The sequence below is a fragment of the Chiloscyllium plagiosum genome, unplaced genomic scaffold, assembly GCF_037043375.1.
Source record: "Chiloscyllium plagiosum isolate Xiang-an unplaced genomic scaffold, Cpla_swu_hap1 HiC_scaffold_3, whole genome shotgun sequence".
In the NCBI taxonomy this organism is placed as follows: Eukaryota; Metazoa; Chordata; class Chondrichthyes; order Orectolobiformes; family Hemiscylliidae; genus Chiloscyllium; species Chiloscyllium plagiosum.
In genome coordinates, this window is record NW_028270141.1 from 102,036,862 (window position 1) to 102,054,068 (window position 17,207).

General features: G+C 39.4%; 1 protein-coding gene across 8 annotated transcripts in view; it reads right to left on the reverse strand.

Moving 5' to 3' along the window:
* Positions 1-17,207, reverse strand: part of tbpl1 (TBP-like 1) — a 50,023-nt gene that overhangs the window by 22,218 nt on the left and 10,598 nt on the right. For 2 of the 8 annotated variants that reach the window (XM_043686376.2, XM_043686389.2), the window contains exons 2-6: positions 15,251-15,464; positions 14,985-15,065; positions 11,761-11,887; positions 3,776-3,856; positions 3,343-3,535 (exon numbers count right to left, since the gene is read on the reverse strand). In XM_043686376.2, coding sequence (XP_043542311.1) covers positions 3,343-3,477 — 135 coding nt within the window. In that variant the 5' untranslated portion in view covers positions 3,478-3,535; positions 3,776-3,856; positions 11,761-11,887; positions 14,985-15,065; positions 15,251-15,464. Of the gene's footprint in view, positions 1-3,342; positions 3,536-3,775; positions 3,857-5,167; positions 5,238-11,760; positions 11,888-14,984; positions 15,066-15,250; positions 15,465-17,207 lie in introns of all 8 variants that reach the window. The other 6 variants (XM_087982108.1, XM_043686383.2, XM_087982107.1 and 3 more) reach the window with 6 other exon arrangements.

Below are 17,207 nucleotides of genomic sequence, written 5' to 3' on the forward strand. Positions count from 1 at the left end.
TTATCTTCTGACCTGTTTATCCCAATTGCAATTTGAGAGTGGAAGAGATCATCATCTGTGAAGTTCTACATTTTCACTTGGGCCCTACATCTTCAACTGCTCAAGACAGAATTGTATTCCTAGTTGACACCTATGTGAATTGCACCTACTGAATCCTTTCACATCAAGTTGCGAGGTGCTGCATTTTGGGAAAGCAAATCTCAGCAGGACTTATACACTTCATGGTAAGGTCCTAGGGAGTGTTGCTGAACAAAGAGACCTTGGAGTGCAGGTTCATAGCTCCTTGAAAGTGGAGTCGCAGGAAGATAGGGAAGTGAAGGCAGTGTTTGGTATGCTTTCCTTTATTGGTCAGAGTATTGAGTACAGGAGTTGGGAGGTCATGTTGCGGCTGTACAGGGCATTGGTTAGGCCACTGTTGGAATATTGCGTGCAATTCTGGTCTCCTTCCTATCGGAAAGATGTTGTGAAATTTGAAAGGGTTCAGAAAAGATTTACAAGGATGTTACCAGGGTTGGAGGATTTGAGCTATGGGGAGAGGCTGAACAGGCTGGGGCTGTTTTCCCTGGAGAGTCAGAGGCTGAGTGGTGACCTTTTAGAGGTTTAAAAAAATCAGGATGGGCATGGATAGGATAAATAGACAAAAGTCTTTTCCCTGGGGTGAGGGAGTCCAAAACTAGAGGGAATAGGTTTAGGGTGAGAAGGGAAAAATATAAAAGAGACCTAAGGGGCAACGTTTTCACACAGAGGGTGGTACGTGTATGGACTGATCTGCCAGAGGAAGTGGTGGAGGCTGGTACAATTGAAACATTAATAGGCATTTGGATGGTATATGAATAGGAAGGGTTTGGAGGGATATGGGCCAGGTGCTGACAGGTGGGACTGGATTGGGTTGGGATATCTGGCCGGCATGGACGGGTTGGACCGAAGGGTCTATTTCCATGCTGTACACCTCTATGACTCTAAGTTCTTTTCTAATCAACCCTGGTACCAAAAAGGCATCCAGCACAACTAATGAAATTTGCAATGCAGAGAACTATATTACGCCTACTATTATAACTTTCCTTTTTGCTCCTCCCTTTTGAATAGCCTCTTGCAGCAGTGCCAAAGCTAGTTTGTTCGTATAGCCATCCTCATAACATCACTTACACAATCAGCAAGTGTTTTAAATTTTTTAGATGAATTCAAGGGACAAGGCACCTCCAGCACAGCAGGTGGGTCCCCTTAACCGCTTCATTCATAGTCATCTATACTCAACTACTAACCAGAAACATACCATACTTATGAGGTACAAAACAACCTCCAGAATAAAACATGCCCAAGAAACTGTCCTGATACCCTGCAACCTAAAATTTCAGCCCAAAGTTCTAAGTTGAAGTTCTTTAATATGGAAATACTTACTGCAGATATGGCCACCTGGGATGACTACAATTTTGACAACACCCCGGAGCTGAGATGAAGCATATCTTCTGCACCAGTGTCCCTATCTAACATTCTGTTATTCAATCACTGCAGATCGAGGAAAAAGCCAATTCCATTTTACAGACTTAAAAATCATATTTTGAATATAATTGCCATATATGTTGAACACTCCCAGCAACTTTCGGCCATTGCATGCTATGCTTGCATTATTAGTCAACCTCAAACTTACCCCCACAAATTAATATTTTACCTTGGAAGTTGGCACAAGGAATTGAGCTAGTGATGTGTGTACGTTGCAGAGACATTCAGGAGTTTAAGACATGCTCAGATAAGACAATGGATGGCATACAATGAAGACGAATGTGTCTTCCACCAAAACAAATCATGTATGAAGCTGGTTAAGATAAAAGTCATATTTGCTAACTTGAGAAATTGTGGCAACAAAGGAATTTAGTGTCAGTGAAAATCTGATATCTCAAATGGAAGAAGAAGGAATCCACTTCATCCCCAAGGCCAAATGCACCACGGGAACTGGAATGAGCCCACTGCCCTAATCATGAGAAGTATCAGAATGGGTCCACAAAACTGAGTGATATAATCATCAGAAATGGAACACCTGTGTATGTATTTAAATATACCAAATCAAATCTCAAGTCCATCAAACATTTCAGAGCAACAGCTAGTTCATGTAGCTGCTTTACAGAATAAAAACCATCAAATGTTGTGATTGAAAGCCAAGATTACTCAGAGATTACTAAAACACCTAGATGCCAAAATTAGCAGTTACCAAAAGTTCATCAGGGAGCACCCATGATACAACATTAGCAACATGGAAGAAGTAGTCATGATTTCAATATGACCAGTAACTGAACTGTGGAATGGGAACTTTTGATAATAGTTCTAGCGATAACCAGTCCATGTAAGAAAAGATAGAATGAAGTTATGGATAAGTGATGTGTGGAATGTGTGTCCTGGTGGCTAATATAAAGAATGCAGTATATTAATTTGGCGCACATTTAGATACAATGTAATTGACGAAATGTAAAGCTGTCAGTAAAGCAAATACACTCATTGCAGTAATTGCTGGGGGTCCAACAGATGTAGTTCAACCTTTGGATGTGTGCCTCAACAAGACGATCAAGGATCATGTTCACGCCAAATAGAATAGACAGATGGTTGCTCCAGATAAACCATCACAAGAGTGGAAACATGCACACTATTATCTTGGGAAGTTTTGTCCTCATCTTGTGGGATGCTGTTTGTCTGCAAAGGGCAAAGAGATCATTCAAAAATGTGAAATTTTCAATGGATGGAGGGAAGAATGACGTGTTGTGGAAGGATGATACCAAAATCTGATCCAGAATACGATCTCTTCAATAATGCCATAGCTAAGGTGACTCAGAATGAACCTGATGACCACTCCACCCCAAATGCCAAAGACAGAATATGACAGGTTATAAAATGCTTGTACTGTAGCTAAAGGAATCTTTGTACAATTAATTTATAAGCTATGTAACATTAACTTATGAATTTCTCCCCCCCCATTTTAAAATAGTGACATTATGGAAATAAGCACTTTGAAATCTATAGTAACCATCTGCTTTGTCACAAACTTTAAATTTGCCTATACTCATTTATCTCCTTCTTTTAGAACAATGTACTGGTACTTACATTTATCAAAATCATAGAGAGCTCATTACGTAAGGTAAGTACTAAAAAGATATGCCTTCACTAAAACTGAAGATCAGTGAACCACTTTGAAGTTTCCATATTAAAAATGTTAACTAAATATAATAGAAAAGATTAACCTACTGCTTATTAATTAATTTAGCAACAATTTAGCTATGTCCAACATAGATAGCATCACAGTCTATTGCAAAAATATAACAATGCAGAAGTGATGACACAAACAGATGAACTTACTCCAACATCTCTTTTATAGATCACATTTGTTCCTTCCAGTGCAATCTTCCGGAGATTTAAATGACATCTTGTTTTAAAGACACAGACTACGTTTGTTATCAAAATATCCAGTGCAATATCATTGTCGGGTTCCATGGGTATGGCTTGTTATCCAACTGATCAACAGACAGCATACCATCTAGATAGTGCTATACTAGATTAGAAGAAAAAAACGTTAACTTAACATGTGGTGCTCTCAATACAATAATAATCTACTGCTGGAGTGTCTTATTAAAATATCATCCATGAAACAAGTCAGTAAAATTTACATGCTACAACAAGGAAGTCACATTTTGCTAAGTATAATACTGCAAAGGATGTAATACTGCACAGACCCATAAATTAGTCACAATTTTTTGGTTATGCTTGACAGTTAGGAATCTAAAGTACTTACCATAGCCAGCTGGGCAGCCAATTCTAGAGTCTGAGTAAAGGCAGATATAAACAAAGTCTAGCAGAAAGGACACCAGTGAACCTTTAAGCGGAATAAAAATAGTATCTCAGTTTTAATATCAGCTTGTTTTATAGCTTAATGCTCTTGAAACTGCTATATGTAATAATAACCACAAAAAAGAAACTGGCGTTCAAAAAACCCGATATATTCACAGAATAACTGTAATGGATGTTCTGCTCCTCAATATTAAAAGCAAAACTTGGGCATACGTTAAAAAGGAAATGACCTAAATATAATGTTTGCGACAAATTAATATTTAAGTTTGTTCTTTTTTCATGCTCAATATCACAACTTAATTAGGAAGCATTTGCTGACAACAGAGGCCATTATTCCACATCACAAGCCATCATAAAATGGATAAATGTAGAAGATCTCAGTGAGACAACTAAAACAGCCAATGTATCTAACTCACCGTTACTCAGAACAAAAGCAATCACCAGATTTCTCAGCCACAGAAAAACTATATACTGCAACATGTAAATTTAACACAAGTAGTGAAAAGATTTACATTGATGCACCTTAAACTATAACCCTTAAAAATATGCAAATCATAATTAAAACAGACAAAAGAATGATTTTACATATAAACTATGAGTGGAAAAAAGTGAACAAAATTCCAAAGATCAAAAGTCCAAACCAGAAGATGAAACTTATTTTCACTCAGTTCTTTTGATTTTTGCAATTATGAATGGTATCCAAGTAACAGAATACCTAAGCTGCAAAATGCTAAAATATGTTCCCAGCCAACCAATCCTGAAGTGGATGTAGCTGAAAGCTCTTGGGGGAGGATGCTAGGAGTTGATACTGTGCATGATGGAAATGTGCTCCGAAGTGTTTATTTTGAATAGTCAATGTCTTCATCGTGAAGAATTTATAGTCCTAAGTGTGGTGGTTACAGGTTTGTTCAACAGACCGTGGGTCTTGTTTAAAAGTATTTTGAAGTGTACAGTATTTAGAAGGACTCTTTGTAAGGCGACGATTACTCTTCAACTTGATGGGTGACAGGCAGGCCATAAATCTTCATTTGTTAGAATTCTATTTTAAGGAATTTTGATTTTCTACATTTCTCTCACAAGGAGGGAAAGGGGTGAAAGGGGGAGGAGCAGGAAGAGAGATGGATGGTTTCTATCTGCAGGCTCTGCATGTTTTTTTCTCTGATGCTCCTAGCACGTATAACTTTTAACATGCTGCAGTTCAATTCGAAGGTTGTTGTCAGGCAGAAGCTTTAACTTAAATGATTCTCAGTGCTGCTCAGTCTCAAGTTCTCCTGCTTACTGCTTCAAAAAGCATAGCTTGACTCTTTGCAACACTTAGTCAAATTGCAAAACTCACCTGGTTTTTCAGTTATAGTATTTCAACTTCTATTCCAGTTCACAGTTCCAAACAGATGTGGTGTCTAACACTTAAACATAGATAAAAGTGTAACAGGAAAAATATTTATAGTTTATGGCAAATTGCTTTCAATGTTCAAATGTCAAAGAACTAGTGCATATTTTTGTCAATGTTAGTTTTCTTTAAGCTTCAAAAAATATGGTTCAATATTTATTTTATTCATTAATGGGATATGGGCATCATTGAATGGCCAGCATTTATTACCCATTTCTAACTGCCCTTAAGAATGTGCTGGTAAACTGACTTCTTGAACCAATGCAGTTCATTTTGTGTAGGCGCACCCACAATGCTATTAAGGAGGGAATTCGAGGATTTTGACCCAACAATGAAGGAACAGCAATACACTTCCAGATCAGGAGTGGCTTGCAGGGGAACCACTCTGGGCAAATCTTTTGCCCATGCTCTTCTAGTTGGAGTTAGACCTGGGATTGGAAGGTGTTGCCCAAGGAGCTTTTGTGAATTTCTGCAGTGCATTTTGTAGATGGTACACACTGCTGCTATTTTCTGAGTGTCAGTGGTGAAGAGATTTCTTGTTTGTGGATGTTCTGACAATCAAGTGGACTGCTTCATCCTGGAATTTGTCAAGCTTCTCAAATACTGGGGAGCTGCACTCACCCAAGCAAGGAAGAATTCTATCATACTCTTGATGTGTACTTTGTAAACAGTGGGCAGACTTTGAGGAGTTATGACATGAGGTACTTGCTGAAGAATTCCTATCCTCTGATCAGCAATTGCAGCCACAGTACCTATACGATTGGTCCAGTTGAGTTTTTCGTCAACATTAAACCCCAGGATGTTTACAGTGAGAGATTAAATGATGGAAATACCAAGGGAATACGGTTGGATTATTTCTGATTACAGATGGTCATTGCCTAGTACTCGTGTGGCGCAAAAGGTTAATTGCTGCTTGTCAGCCCAAACCAGGATACTGTCTAGATCTTGCTGCATTTAAACATGTACTGCTGAAAAATGATGTATGGTGCTGAACAGTTTTTTGATGACTGCACATCACCACTTCTGACATTAGGATCAAGGGAAGATCACTGATGAAACAGTTGAAGATGGATAGGCCTATGACAGTACCCTGAGGAACTCATGTTGATATATTCTGTAACTTAGCTAACTAACCTCCAACAACCATAACCATCTTCCTTTGTGACAGGTATGACCCTAAGCAGAGAGATTTTGCCCCGATTATCAATGACTCCAGTAATGCTGGGACTCCTGGATGCTTCACTGTCAAATGCGGCCTTGATGCCAAGAACAGTCACTCTCACCTCCCAGCTGGAGCTGAGCTCTTTTGTCTATTTTGAACCTGGACTGTAATGAAATCAGGAACTGAATGGCCTCTGGTGTTACCACAAACCCACAAGTTATTGCTTAGCAAATGCTGCTTGATAACACCATTAATTACCCCTTTAATCATCTTAGTGATGAGATGAACACTGTCCAGGTTAGATTAGTATTGCATGTGTGTGTCCTAGACACATCTGGGAAAATCTCCACACTGTCAGACCGATACTCGTGATTTTAAAACCTTCTTTAAAAGCTCTTCTTAACCACCTCCTCTCCAAAGAGAACAGTCCCAACATCTTCAGTGTGTCCTCATAACTGAAATTTCACATTTTTGTAAATTGCTTCTGTGTTCTCTCCATTGCACTCTGACCTTTCCTATAATGTGTGACCCACAATGGTACTCAATACTTCAGCTGAGGTCTAACAAGTGTCTTGAACATTTTTGAAAGTTCATCATCACCTCCCTGCTCTTGTATGTCATGTCCCTATTAATAGAGCTGAGAACACTGTCTGCTTTTGTCTTGATTTGGAGGTGTCGGTGTTGGACTGGGGTGTACAAAGTTAAAAATCACGCAAAACCAGGTTATAGTCCAACAGGTTTATTTGGATGCACTAGCTTTCAGAGCGCTGCTCCTTCATCAGGTGGTTGAAGGAGCAGCACTCTGAAAGCTAGTGCTTCCAAATAAACCTGTTGGACTATAACCTGATGTTGTGGGATTTTTGCCTCGTCACCTTCAATGATCTGTGCATACATATACACAGAGCCCTCCACTCTGCACCCCCTCTAGAATTTTATATTGTCTTTGAATGTTTTTCTGATTAAAAAGTGCATCATCTCACACTTCTCTGCATGAACCTCATCTGCCGCCTATCTTCCCACACCACCAAGTTGTTAATGTCCTTTTGGAGTTTCACAATGCCCTCCTTACAATTCTTCCAAGTTTAGTGTCAGAACATGAGAAAAAATACAGTGTACTCCAAGTGGGATAATTCAATGCCCATTAACAGGTAACTCGACAGCACAACTACTGACTGAGTTTCTAGAGTTCTAAAGGTGGACTTTCAATCTGTAGCAGGTGATTAAGGAACCATCCAGAGGAAATAGACAGAAATGCCCTCATTGACACCAGGCTGCATGCTGCAAATGCATCTGTAAAAGTCCCATTTTCACATTGAAGATACCCTCCATGGTGATATGTGGCACTGTCACCATACTGGATGGGACAGGTATGGAACAGACCTAGCAACCCAAGAAATCCTTAAAGTGCTACGGATCATCAGCAGCAGAATTGTACTCCAACATAGTCTGCACACAATACCCAGCATACCACCCACTTTATCTTTAGTGTCTAGCCAAGGAAGCAATTCTGCAGGACAGCATACCACCAGCAGCACAAAATACACCCAAGAATGAGGTCAAGCTACTTACATGCCAAACGGCATAAGCAGCAATACAGGGTTAAACGATTCCAAAACCATAGATCAAATCTAAGTTTAGAGATGGGAAAATTTACAGTAATGAACATAGAAATTGCTTAGAAACTAAACAATTAGTTTGTTTCTCTTCATGGAAAAGTATACAGAACATCTCCTAGAAAGATGAAGGAACCAAATTACTTGTGAAATTGAGAACTAAAATACATTATGAATACAGTTGTACTGGAAAAATTAACTGGATTCAAAACTGAAAAATCCCCTGAACAAGATGGGCAATAACATACCATTGAGAGTGTTTAATGAGATGGTTCTGAAATAGTGGATACATTACTGAATATCTTGCAAAATTTCACAAATTCTGGAAAGCTTCCTGCACACTAGAAAGTAGCAAATTTAATAAAGGAGGAAGAGGGAGAATAGGAAACTGCAGGCCTGTTAGTTTGATATTGGTAGCAGGAATGTTAGAATGTATTATAAAGAATGCCTTAACTGGACATTTTTAACATGATGGTTAACTGGGCACAGTCAACATGGATTTATGATAGAGAAATTATGTTTGATAAAATTTGTTGGAGCTTTGAGGATGCTATTTGTCACACATAAAAAAGAGAACCAGAGAGTCTAGGCCCAGAGACAATTTTTTTGAAAATGTATTCACATTCACATTCATGGTCAATGGCCCATCCCTAACTGCCCCTGAAAAGATGGTGGCGAGTACCTTTCTTGCACTACTACAGTCCCTTTAATGTAGGTATATCCGTAGTGCTGTAGGAAAATGAGTTCCAGAATTTTTGATCCAACAAGTGTGATGGAACAGAGTGATAGTTCCAAGTCATAATTATGTGGAGCTTGGAGGGGAATTTGCAAGTGGTGTTATTTAAAGATATTGAGTGAGAGAGATATGCAGCACGGAAACAGACCTTTTGGTCCAACTCGCCTATACTGTCCAGATATCCTATATATGGGCGGCACGGTGGCACAGTGGTTAGCACTGCTGCCTCGCAGCGCCAGAGACCCGGGTTCAATTCCCGCCTCAGGCGACTGACTGTGTGGAGTTTGCACGTTCTCCCCGTGTCTGCGTGGGTTTCCTCCGGGTGCTCCGGTTTCCTCCCACAGTCCAAAGATGTGCAGGTCAGGTGAATTGGCCATGCTAAATTGCCCGTAGTGTTAGGTAAGGGGTAAATGTAGGGGTATGGGTGGGTTACGCTTCGGCGGGTCGGTGTGGACTTGTTGGGCCGAAGGGCCTGTTTCCACACTGTAAAGTAATCTAATCTAAAATCTAATAAATCTAGTCCCATTTGCCAGTTTTTGGCCCATATCTCTTTCTATTCATATACCCATCCAGATGCCTTTTAAATGTTGTAATTGTACCAGCCTCCACCACTTCCTCTGGCAGCTCATTCCATACAGATACCACCCTCTGCATAAAAAAGTTGCCCCTTAGGTCCCTTTTCTATCTTTCCCCTCTCACCTAAACCTCTGCCCTCGTGTTTTGGACTCCCCTATACAGAGAAAAAGACGTTGCATATTTAACCGATCCATGCTCCACATGATTTTATAATGCTGTATAAGATCACCTCTCAGCTTCTGACGCTCAAGGGAAAGTTGCCCCAGCCTATTCAGCTTCTCCCTATACATCAAGCCCTCCAACCCTGGCAACATCTTCGTAAATCTTTGCTGAACCTTTCTAAGTTTCACAATATGTATTCTATAGGAGGGAGACCAAGATTACTCCAGAAGTGGCCTAACCAATGTCCTGTACAGCCACAACATGACCTCCCAACTCCTATACTTCTTCACTATCCTATCTAACTGTGACTCCACTTCCAAGGAGTATGAACCTGCACTCCAAGGTCTCTTTGTTCAGCAATACTCCCTAGGACCTTACTATTAAGTGTACAAGTCCTGCCCTGATTTGCCTTTCCAAAATGCAGCACCTCACAGCCCTTATTATTCAAGGCGTAGAGGTCACTGGTTTGGAGGTGGTGTCAACTGAACTTTGGCAAATTCTGAATTTTGAATCCTTTGGAACTCTCTACCCTAGAGGACTGTAGAAGCTGAATTATTGAGCATGTTAAAAATAGAAATCAATATATTTCTGCAGCCTAATGACATCGAGATGTCGTCACGACATGGAGATAATGTGGCAAAGTGGCACTGAGGCAGATGATTAGCTATGATCCAGATGAATGTTGGAGCAATCTTGACAGGCTGCTATCCCTCTTCCAGTGTTGTAGCACTGTATTTTGGTATATCAAATAACTGAGTTAGAAACAAATTCATTCACTGTACTGATATAAATCAATCCCAGCTAAGCTTCTTGATTAACAAATCTGTTCAACTTTCTGAAATAAAGAATGTCTTGGCCCCAGCCTATGGGAGGGCAAAATATTAGCTGTAAAGGGCAATTTAAAATTGAAATTTCAGCTCAATCCACTTGAAGGTTCGTAAACAGAATGAGTTTTTTAAAGTACAGGAATATTAGCAAAGCTGCAAACAATATATGTAATCAGAGAAGACTTAAAAATACACCATGTCCAACTGGTACAAACATGGACTTGGGATAACTTAAAAAGGAGATAAATTTCTTACATATCTTCCAGATGTAAAGAATATAAATCAAGCAAATCTTTGAGATCACCATTGCAAGAAACATTTCCATTTTTCAGTAGTCATTAAATCAATGTTCCTATGAAAAATATATTTAAAATCTTATATCTATAAAGTTTACATTTGTCTACAAATTTACTTGTTTTCACATTTCTGCATTGACTTTTTTTTCCCCCATTTAAAACCTTTGTCTGCATGTATAATGAAAATTGCTCAATTAAATATTTTCCCACTATTCTTTCATTGGTTGTCCACATTTCTAGTAAGCTAACATTTATTGGTCGAAAAGTGTGGCGCTGGAAAAGTACAGCAGATCAGGCAGCATCCGAGGATCAGGAGAAATGACGTTTCGGACATAGGCCCTTCATTGGGAATGTTATCACATTCCCGATGAAAGGCCCATACCCAAAACATTGACTCTCCTGCTCCTCAGATGCTGCCTGACCTGCTGAGCTTTTCAAGCACCACACTTTTTGACTCTGATCCCCAGCATCTGCAGTCCTCACTTTCTCCTAGCTAACATTTATTGCCCACCTTAATTATCCTGAGTGGTTCAATAGGTCATTTCAGAAAGTAATTAAGAGTCAAATCCACTTACATGGGTTTTCAGTCACATGTAGACCAGTATAGAGAAGGAAAGCTGTCATCCTTAAAGGGACACGAGTCAATCAGATGGTTGTGTTCTTACAACAACTGCAGGGTCACCATTACTGAGATTTTGAGGAGGTGAGCAATTCATCAATTACACTAACACCTTTCACTCTGACCTCAAATTCACCTGGACTATTTCAGACACCTCCCTCCCCTTCCTGGAGCTCTCCATCTGACTAACCATGCACATCTACTACAAGCTTTCCGACTCCCACCTCGACTACACCTCCTCCCACCCTAACTCCTGTAAAAACGCCATTCTTTATTTCCCAATTTCTCCACCTCCGCTGCAGCTATTCCCAGGATGACCAATTCCACCTGAGAAAATCCCAGATGGCCTCCTTTTTCCAAAGTCCTCACTTTCTCCCTGCTGAAGGTTATGATTTGGTAATGCACCTGTTGCCCTTGTCCATCAAAGCATAGTAGAACACAGATTAGTGAGGTAATCCTAAAGAGGTTTTGGCAATTCATGAATAGCACAGATTATAGCCAGACCACACAGGCAACTGATGAACAGGTGCCAATCAAGTAGACCATACCTGGGAGATGTTGAGCTTTTCAGGTGTAATTACAGTTGCATCCACCCTGACAAGTCAAGAATACTCCATCACACGTCTGGCTTGCCTTGCGGGTGGTGGAGAGGATTTCCGGAGCCCAGCTTTTGACCTGGTGTAGCAGACATGAATTTTATGTCAGTTGTCAACTAATGTTCATGGTGTGAACTCGACAATGCTGATGCCATTGAATGTCGGTAAGTAGTTAGGTCCTTATGCTGGAAATGGTCACTGCCTGGTAATTCTGGTAAACCATTATTTAAGATTTAACAGCCCAAACCAGGGCTATCCAGATCTTACTGTTTGTAGGCAGGGACAATGGAATTATTGGAGGAATTGCAAATACATCTGACTGCTAAGATGTCATCAGCAGGCAACCCCATTTCTATCTTTCTGATGAGGAAAGATCACCAATAAGGGCTGGGAACACAAATGATATCCTGGGGCTGAGGCAATGCTAGACCAATTAAAAGGAGACGATTAAGAACTGACTTAGAAGGGATTTAGAATTAGAAGGGTTGTGAAGTTTGGACAGAGAGTTTAAGGAGGATTGTCACAGTGTAAAATGGTGGGGGCTGAGGAAGATGACAAAACACTTGGCTGAGTACACTGCTTTGCTGTTTGCACAACCACTTTGGCACTATCACTGAACATAACTTTTAGATAGCTTGATACAAATATTTTAGAAGAACATTTTTGAAGTTATGACCTCAAAATGTCTTAAAGTTTATCATAGCGAATACTATTTTGGAAATGCATTTATTTATCATATTTATAATCATGCCAATAATCTCAAGGTGATTCAGAGACGTATAATCAGACAAAATTAGGTGCCAAAAAAACATTAAGACAGATGCCAAAGCAGAGGGGCATGAACACTCTGGTTCAGCCTCAACTGGAAGATTCCAACCAATTCTGAGCACCATGCTTTAGGAAGGACGTGAAGTCATTAGAGATGATGCAGAAAAAATTTACAACTATGATATCAAAAATAAGGGAATTCAGTTGAGTGGATAGTTTGGAGAAGGTTGACAGAAGATTTGACAAAGCTGCTCAAAACCATAATCAGACTGGATAGAGTGGGCAGGGAGATGTCCCTATTGGCAAAAGGACTGAGATGATGATTTAAGACAAATAGTAAAAGAACCCAGAGAAATTATGATTATTTTGTGCAGTAAGTGGTTAGGGCTTGGAATTCACTGATGGATAGTATGGTGGAAGCAGGTTCAATCATGGCTTTTAAAGGGACACTGGATGTTTATTTGAAGAGAAAAAATTTGAATGGCTACAAGCAATGTTTCTTTTTTTTTCTTCAGTGCGGACCTCCAAGGATCACATGTCGCTGCAACTCCAGAACTGGAAGTCAATGCAGTGAACAGTGTTGGCGCAGACACACATCTAACAGAGTTGTTCTTATAGATGGCAGACACACACAGATGGGCCAAATGCCCTCCTTCCATAATTCAACATTTTGGACTAGAAAGGAATACTTGGAAGGGTGGTACAACAGTTAACAAGGTGAGAGAGTTCCAGACTCGAGAAAATGTGTTTTGAAATGGAGAGAGATAACTTATTTTGAGAGAGGACTGTACCTATGCGGCTGGAACCATTTGCCAAATCAGCGAGCATGAAGAGTCCAAGAAAGAAGGGTAGACTGGTCAGTTTAAATAGGAGAAAGTGAGAACTGCAGAGTCGAGAGTGTGATGCTGGAAGGGCTTATGCCTGAAACGTCGATTCTCCTTTCCTTGGATGCTGCCCGACCTGCTATGCTTTTTCAGCACCATACTCTCGACTCTGGTCAGTTTAAGTGGCAAAGAGGAGAAGTCACCAACAGGTGGGTCAGAGAGACAAGAATTTGAGATGAGAAACCATACACGAAGAAGTTAAGCTAGAGGCAAAACTGTATTGACAACAGTATAGGCACAACTATCAGAAAGGAGGAATGAAATTATTGGAGACAATTAAATAAATTTTCTCAATCTTAGTGCATGGTAAAACTTCAAACTCTATACATTTTGAAAGTGACAGCTGTTATTGGGGCGTAGTGTGGCATGATTGGGTCCATAGGGAAAAAAAGTAAGTGAAATGAGAAAGCAGTAAAAAAGCAGTGGTTAGGTACAACAGTCAAAAATAAACTTACAGGAACTTCAGATTACATGTACTACAAAGATGACAGATAAATGAGCAGTAAATGCAAAGAAAGAAATACAATGCATAGACAGGAACCATAAAAATTTTAAATAACTGACCAAATGAATTCTCTTTTTAATTAGTCAAATAATACATGCTTGCTACAAACGTAATCAGATCTTTCTGAACAGTATCTTGACATCTTTTAGTCAAAAATCTCACCTAAAAGATCACACTTCAAATCACACAGCACTCCCTATTTTGTAATGATGTGTCAACTTCAACTACATTCTCATGTTTCTGAAACCACCTTGAGTAAGAGACAGAAATGCTACTGTTGGGACACAGGTGAAACAAACATTTAGGCCACTAACCCCCACTACAATAGCTGCATCATTCAGCTCTCTGCTTTGCACAAAGAATTTAGAGACTGATCTGTGTTTTTTTTAAACTTTTATCTTTCTGGACTCACCCTTTATTACGAATCTGTGAGAATTTATTACAATTTTAATTCTTCTTGCATTTAGTAATTTAAAAACTCACTTTTTTAAAATTCAACACTAAAAATATTTGTTAAACATTCCCATCTGCTCTGCAGAAGTTTTTGGTGAGCCACCTACTTGAACTGCAACAAAACACGTGATGTGGCCGAGAAGTGAATTCCAGGTTTTGGCACACAAAGATCAATTTTAAACAAAAATTTAAATGAGAACACAAAGTGCGGGAGCTTCTCAGGAATTCTGGGAGCATCTGTGCACTGACAGTGAGTGAGCAAGAGTGAAAGAAGAAAAGGAGTCAAATCTCACTCTTCACATAGCTAATTCTTAAGAAGTTATGATAACTCGAAACTCAATGTTGCTCTCTCCACAGATGCTGCCACAATTACTTTCTGTTTGCAATTCAGATTTCCAGCATCTTCAATACTTTGATTTTACTTTAAACATCCATTCTAGGTGGCTCTTGCATGCTCACAGCCTTTTATATGGTTGTCTTGTAAATATTCTTAAAGGTTTTCATTGGGGCTCCTAAGCTTATGTCTAGGCATCCGCATGCTGCATTTATGATTCAACAGATTTTACCCCCTCTTCTTTCTTCAAATTTTGAAGTTCATCTTCCTCCTGAGGCAAAATGATCAAGATTCAATTGTTGGATGGAATTACCTGTGAAAACATGAGTGAACATTGCAAACTAAGACACTACTGCATAACTCAGGAAATTATATTTTAATTCTTCTGATAACATGTTCAGAAAATGGGGACAAAGAACATAATATATGCACAAACTATAAAATCATTTTTATATCAGGATTTGTCTACATTGTACGTGATTATATAAAATGACTCACCAGACTTCAAAATCCAGTATAGTTTTACCCTCCCAATGGTTGGCATTCTTTGTTTAGCAGCAGCCTTTTTCTCTTTTGAGGCACATCTCCACCCTGGCCTTCACTTCAGACCTGTACCATGAGTTACTTTTTAAAACCTGCCACGTTTTATAAGGCCATTCAGAAATTGCCTTAGATTTGTTAGTAATCCTGATGCGAAAGATGCAAGATGGATCTAATGGAGAAAAGATCAATCGTTGTTGCATTTTGTTGGGAATCCGGGAAAGTCTTTTTTCTTTAAATTATTGATCAAGAATATGGGTCTCTTTTTCTGTTGAAAGGTGGCCTTTAGCCCTACCTTTATGGTGATACACAGTTTCCTTCATGTTCATGCCACTTTACTACAAATTATTTCTTAAACATCAAATGAATAGCCAATTCCTCAGCTTGTTGAGAAGGTGCGGTGATAATCACAGAACTTTTTAACCTACATATTAACCAGAAAGTCAGATGAGCAAAAGGGGGCCTACACGAGGGTTTCATAGCAATTTTATTTGAGATTGTTACCTTTACTGCATTGATTAATCCTATCCTATTGCAAAATCACGTCAAAGTTAAGGTGTCCCTTGACAGCAGTGATCATAATTAGCTTGAATTTTAACTTCAGCTTGAGAATGAAGTAGATCTGAAACTACTTCTTAAAATGTGAGCAAATGGAATTATAAGGGCATAAAAGAGCTAAAATGAAGTGATAAACTAGTTTAAAGAATAGGTCAACAAGATACAGTGGCAGAAATGTCAGGCTATCCTTTTTATACTGCATGTTGTACTACCGTTGCAGTCTAACTAAAAAGTTTTGTCCATTATGTTTTTCCAACATAAACTCCCTACTCTTCTAACCTATGACACAGCTGATAAAAGGCAAGATAAAAGGCGTAAGCTTTCTTAATGAACCTATTAACCTGCTGCTTTCAGGAATCTATGGTCAAGCATTCAAAAGCTGTTCCTCTGAGCTGTCTAATATTCTATCATTCATTGGGTACTCCCTTGTTTTGTTATTTCCTCTAAAGTGCATCACCTCACAATTCCATTTGACACGAAGATACCCACTTGACCAATCTGTCTCACAAAATTATTTATTAGCCACCTTCTCCCTCAACTCCCATTCCCCTCTCCCCACAAATGATGCTTTCTTCTCATTTGCAAAATGCACCCTTGAAGTAACTGCAAGTTAGGAATTGAAAAGGAGGGAGAAATTCAAGAAAATTAGTATGGAGGGTGTTGTTGGGAGTGGAAGGTTTGAGCTATAGGCAGATGCTGAATTGGCTGGGCCTTTTTTCCCTGGAGTGTCAGGTACTACAGGGTGACCTTCAAGGTCTATAAAGCCATGATGGGCATGGATAGGGTGCATAGCCTTTTCCCAGGGCGAGGAAGTCCACAACTAGAGAGCCTCGGTTTAAGGTGAGAGGGAAAAGATTTAAAAGGGACTGGAGGCATAACTTTTTCATGCAGAAGGTGGTGCGTGCATGGAATGAGCTGCTACAGCAAGCAGTGGAAACAAGTACATGAATAGGAAGGGTTTAGAGGGATATAGGCTAAATGCTGGCAAATGGGACTAGATCAGTTTTGGATATCTAGTCAGCATGGATGAGTTAGACCCAAGAGACTTTCAGTGCTGTATAACTCTATGACTCAATGATAATTGTTGGAACTGCAAGATTACCAGTCTTCAGGTCCTAGTGGATTTCATCCTAGGGTTTTAAAAGTGGCTCACGTGATAATTGATGCAATGACTTTCATTTTCTAAAACTCATTTGTTTAGATTGAAAACTAGTTAATATAACTATACAAAAAAGGAGGGAGGGAGGAAGAAACTACAGGCCAGTTATCTTAACATCTGTTATAGGGAAAAATGTTAGAAGCTCTTATTAAAGATGTTATAACAGGGCACTTGCATTTCTGGTGATGTAAACATTCC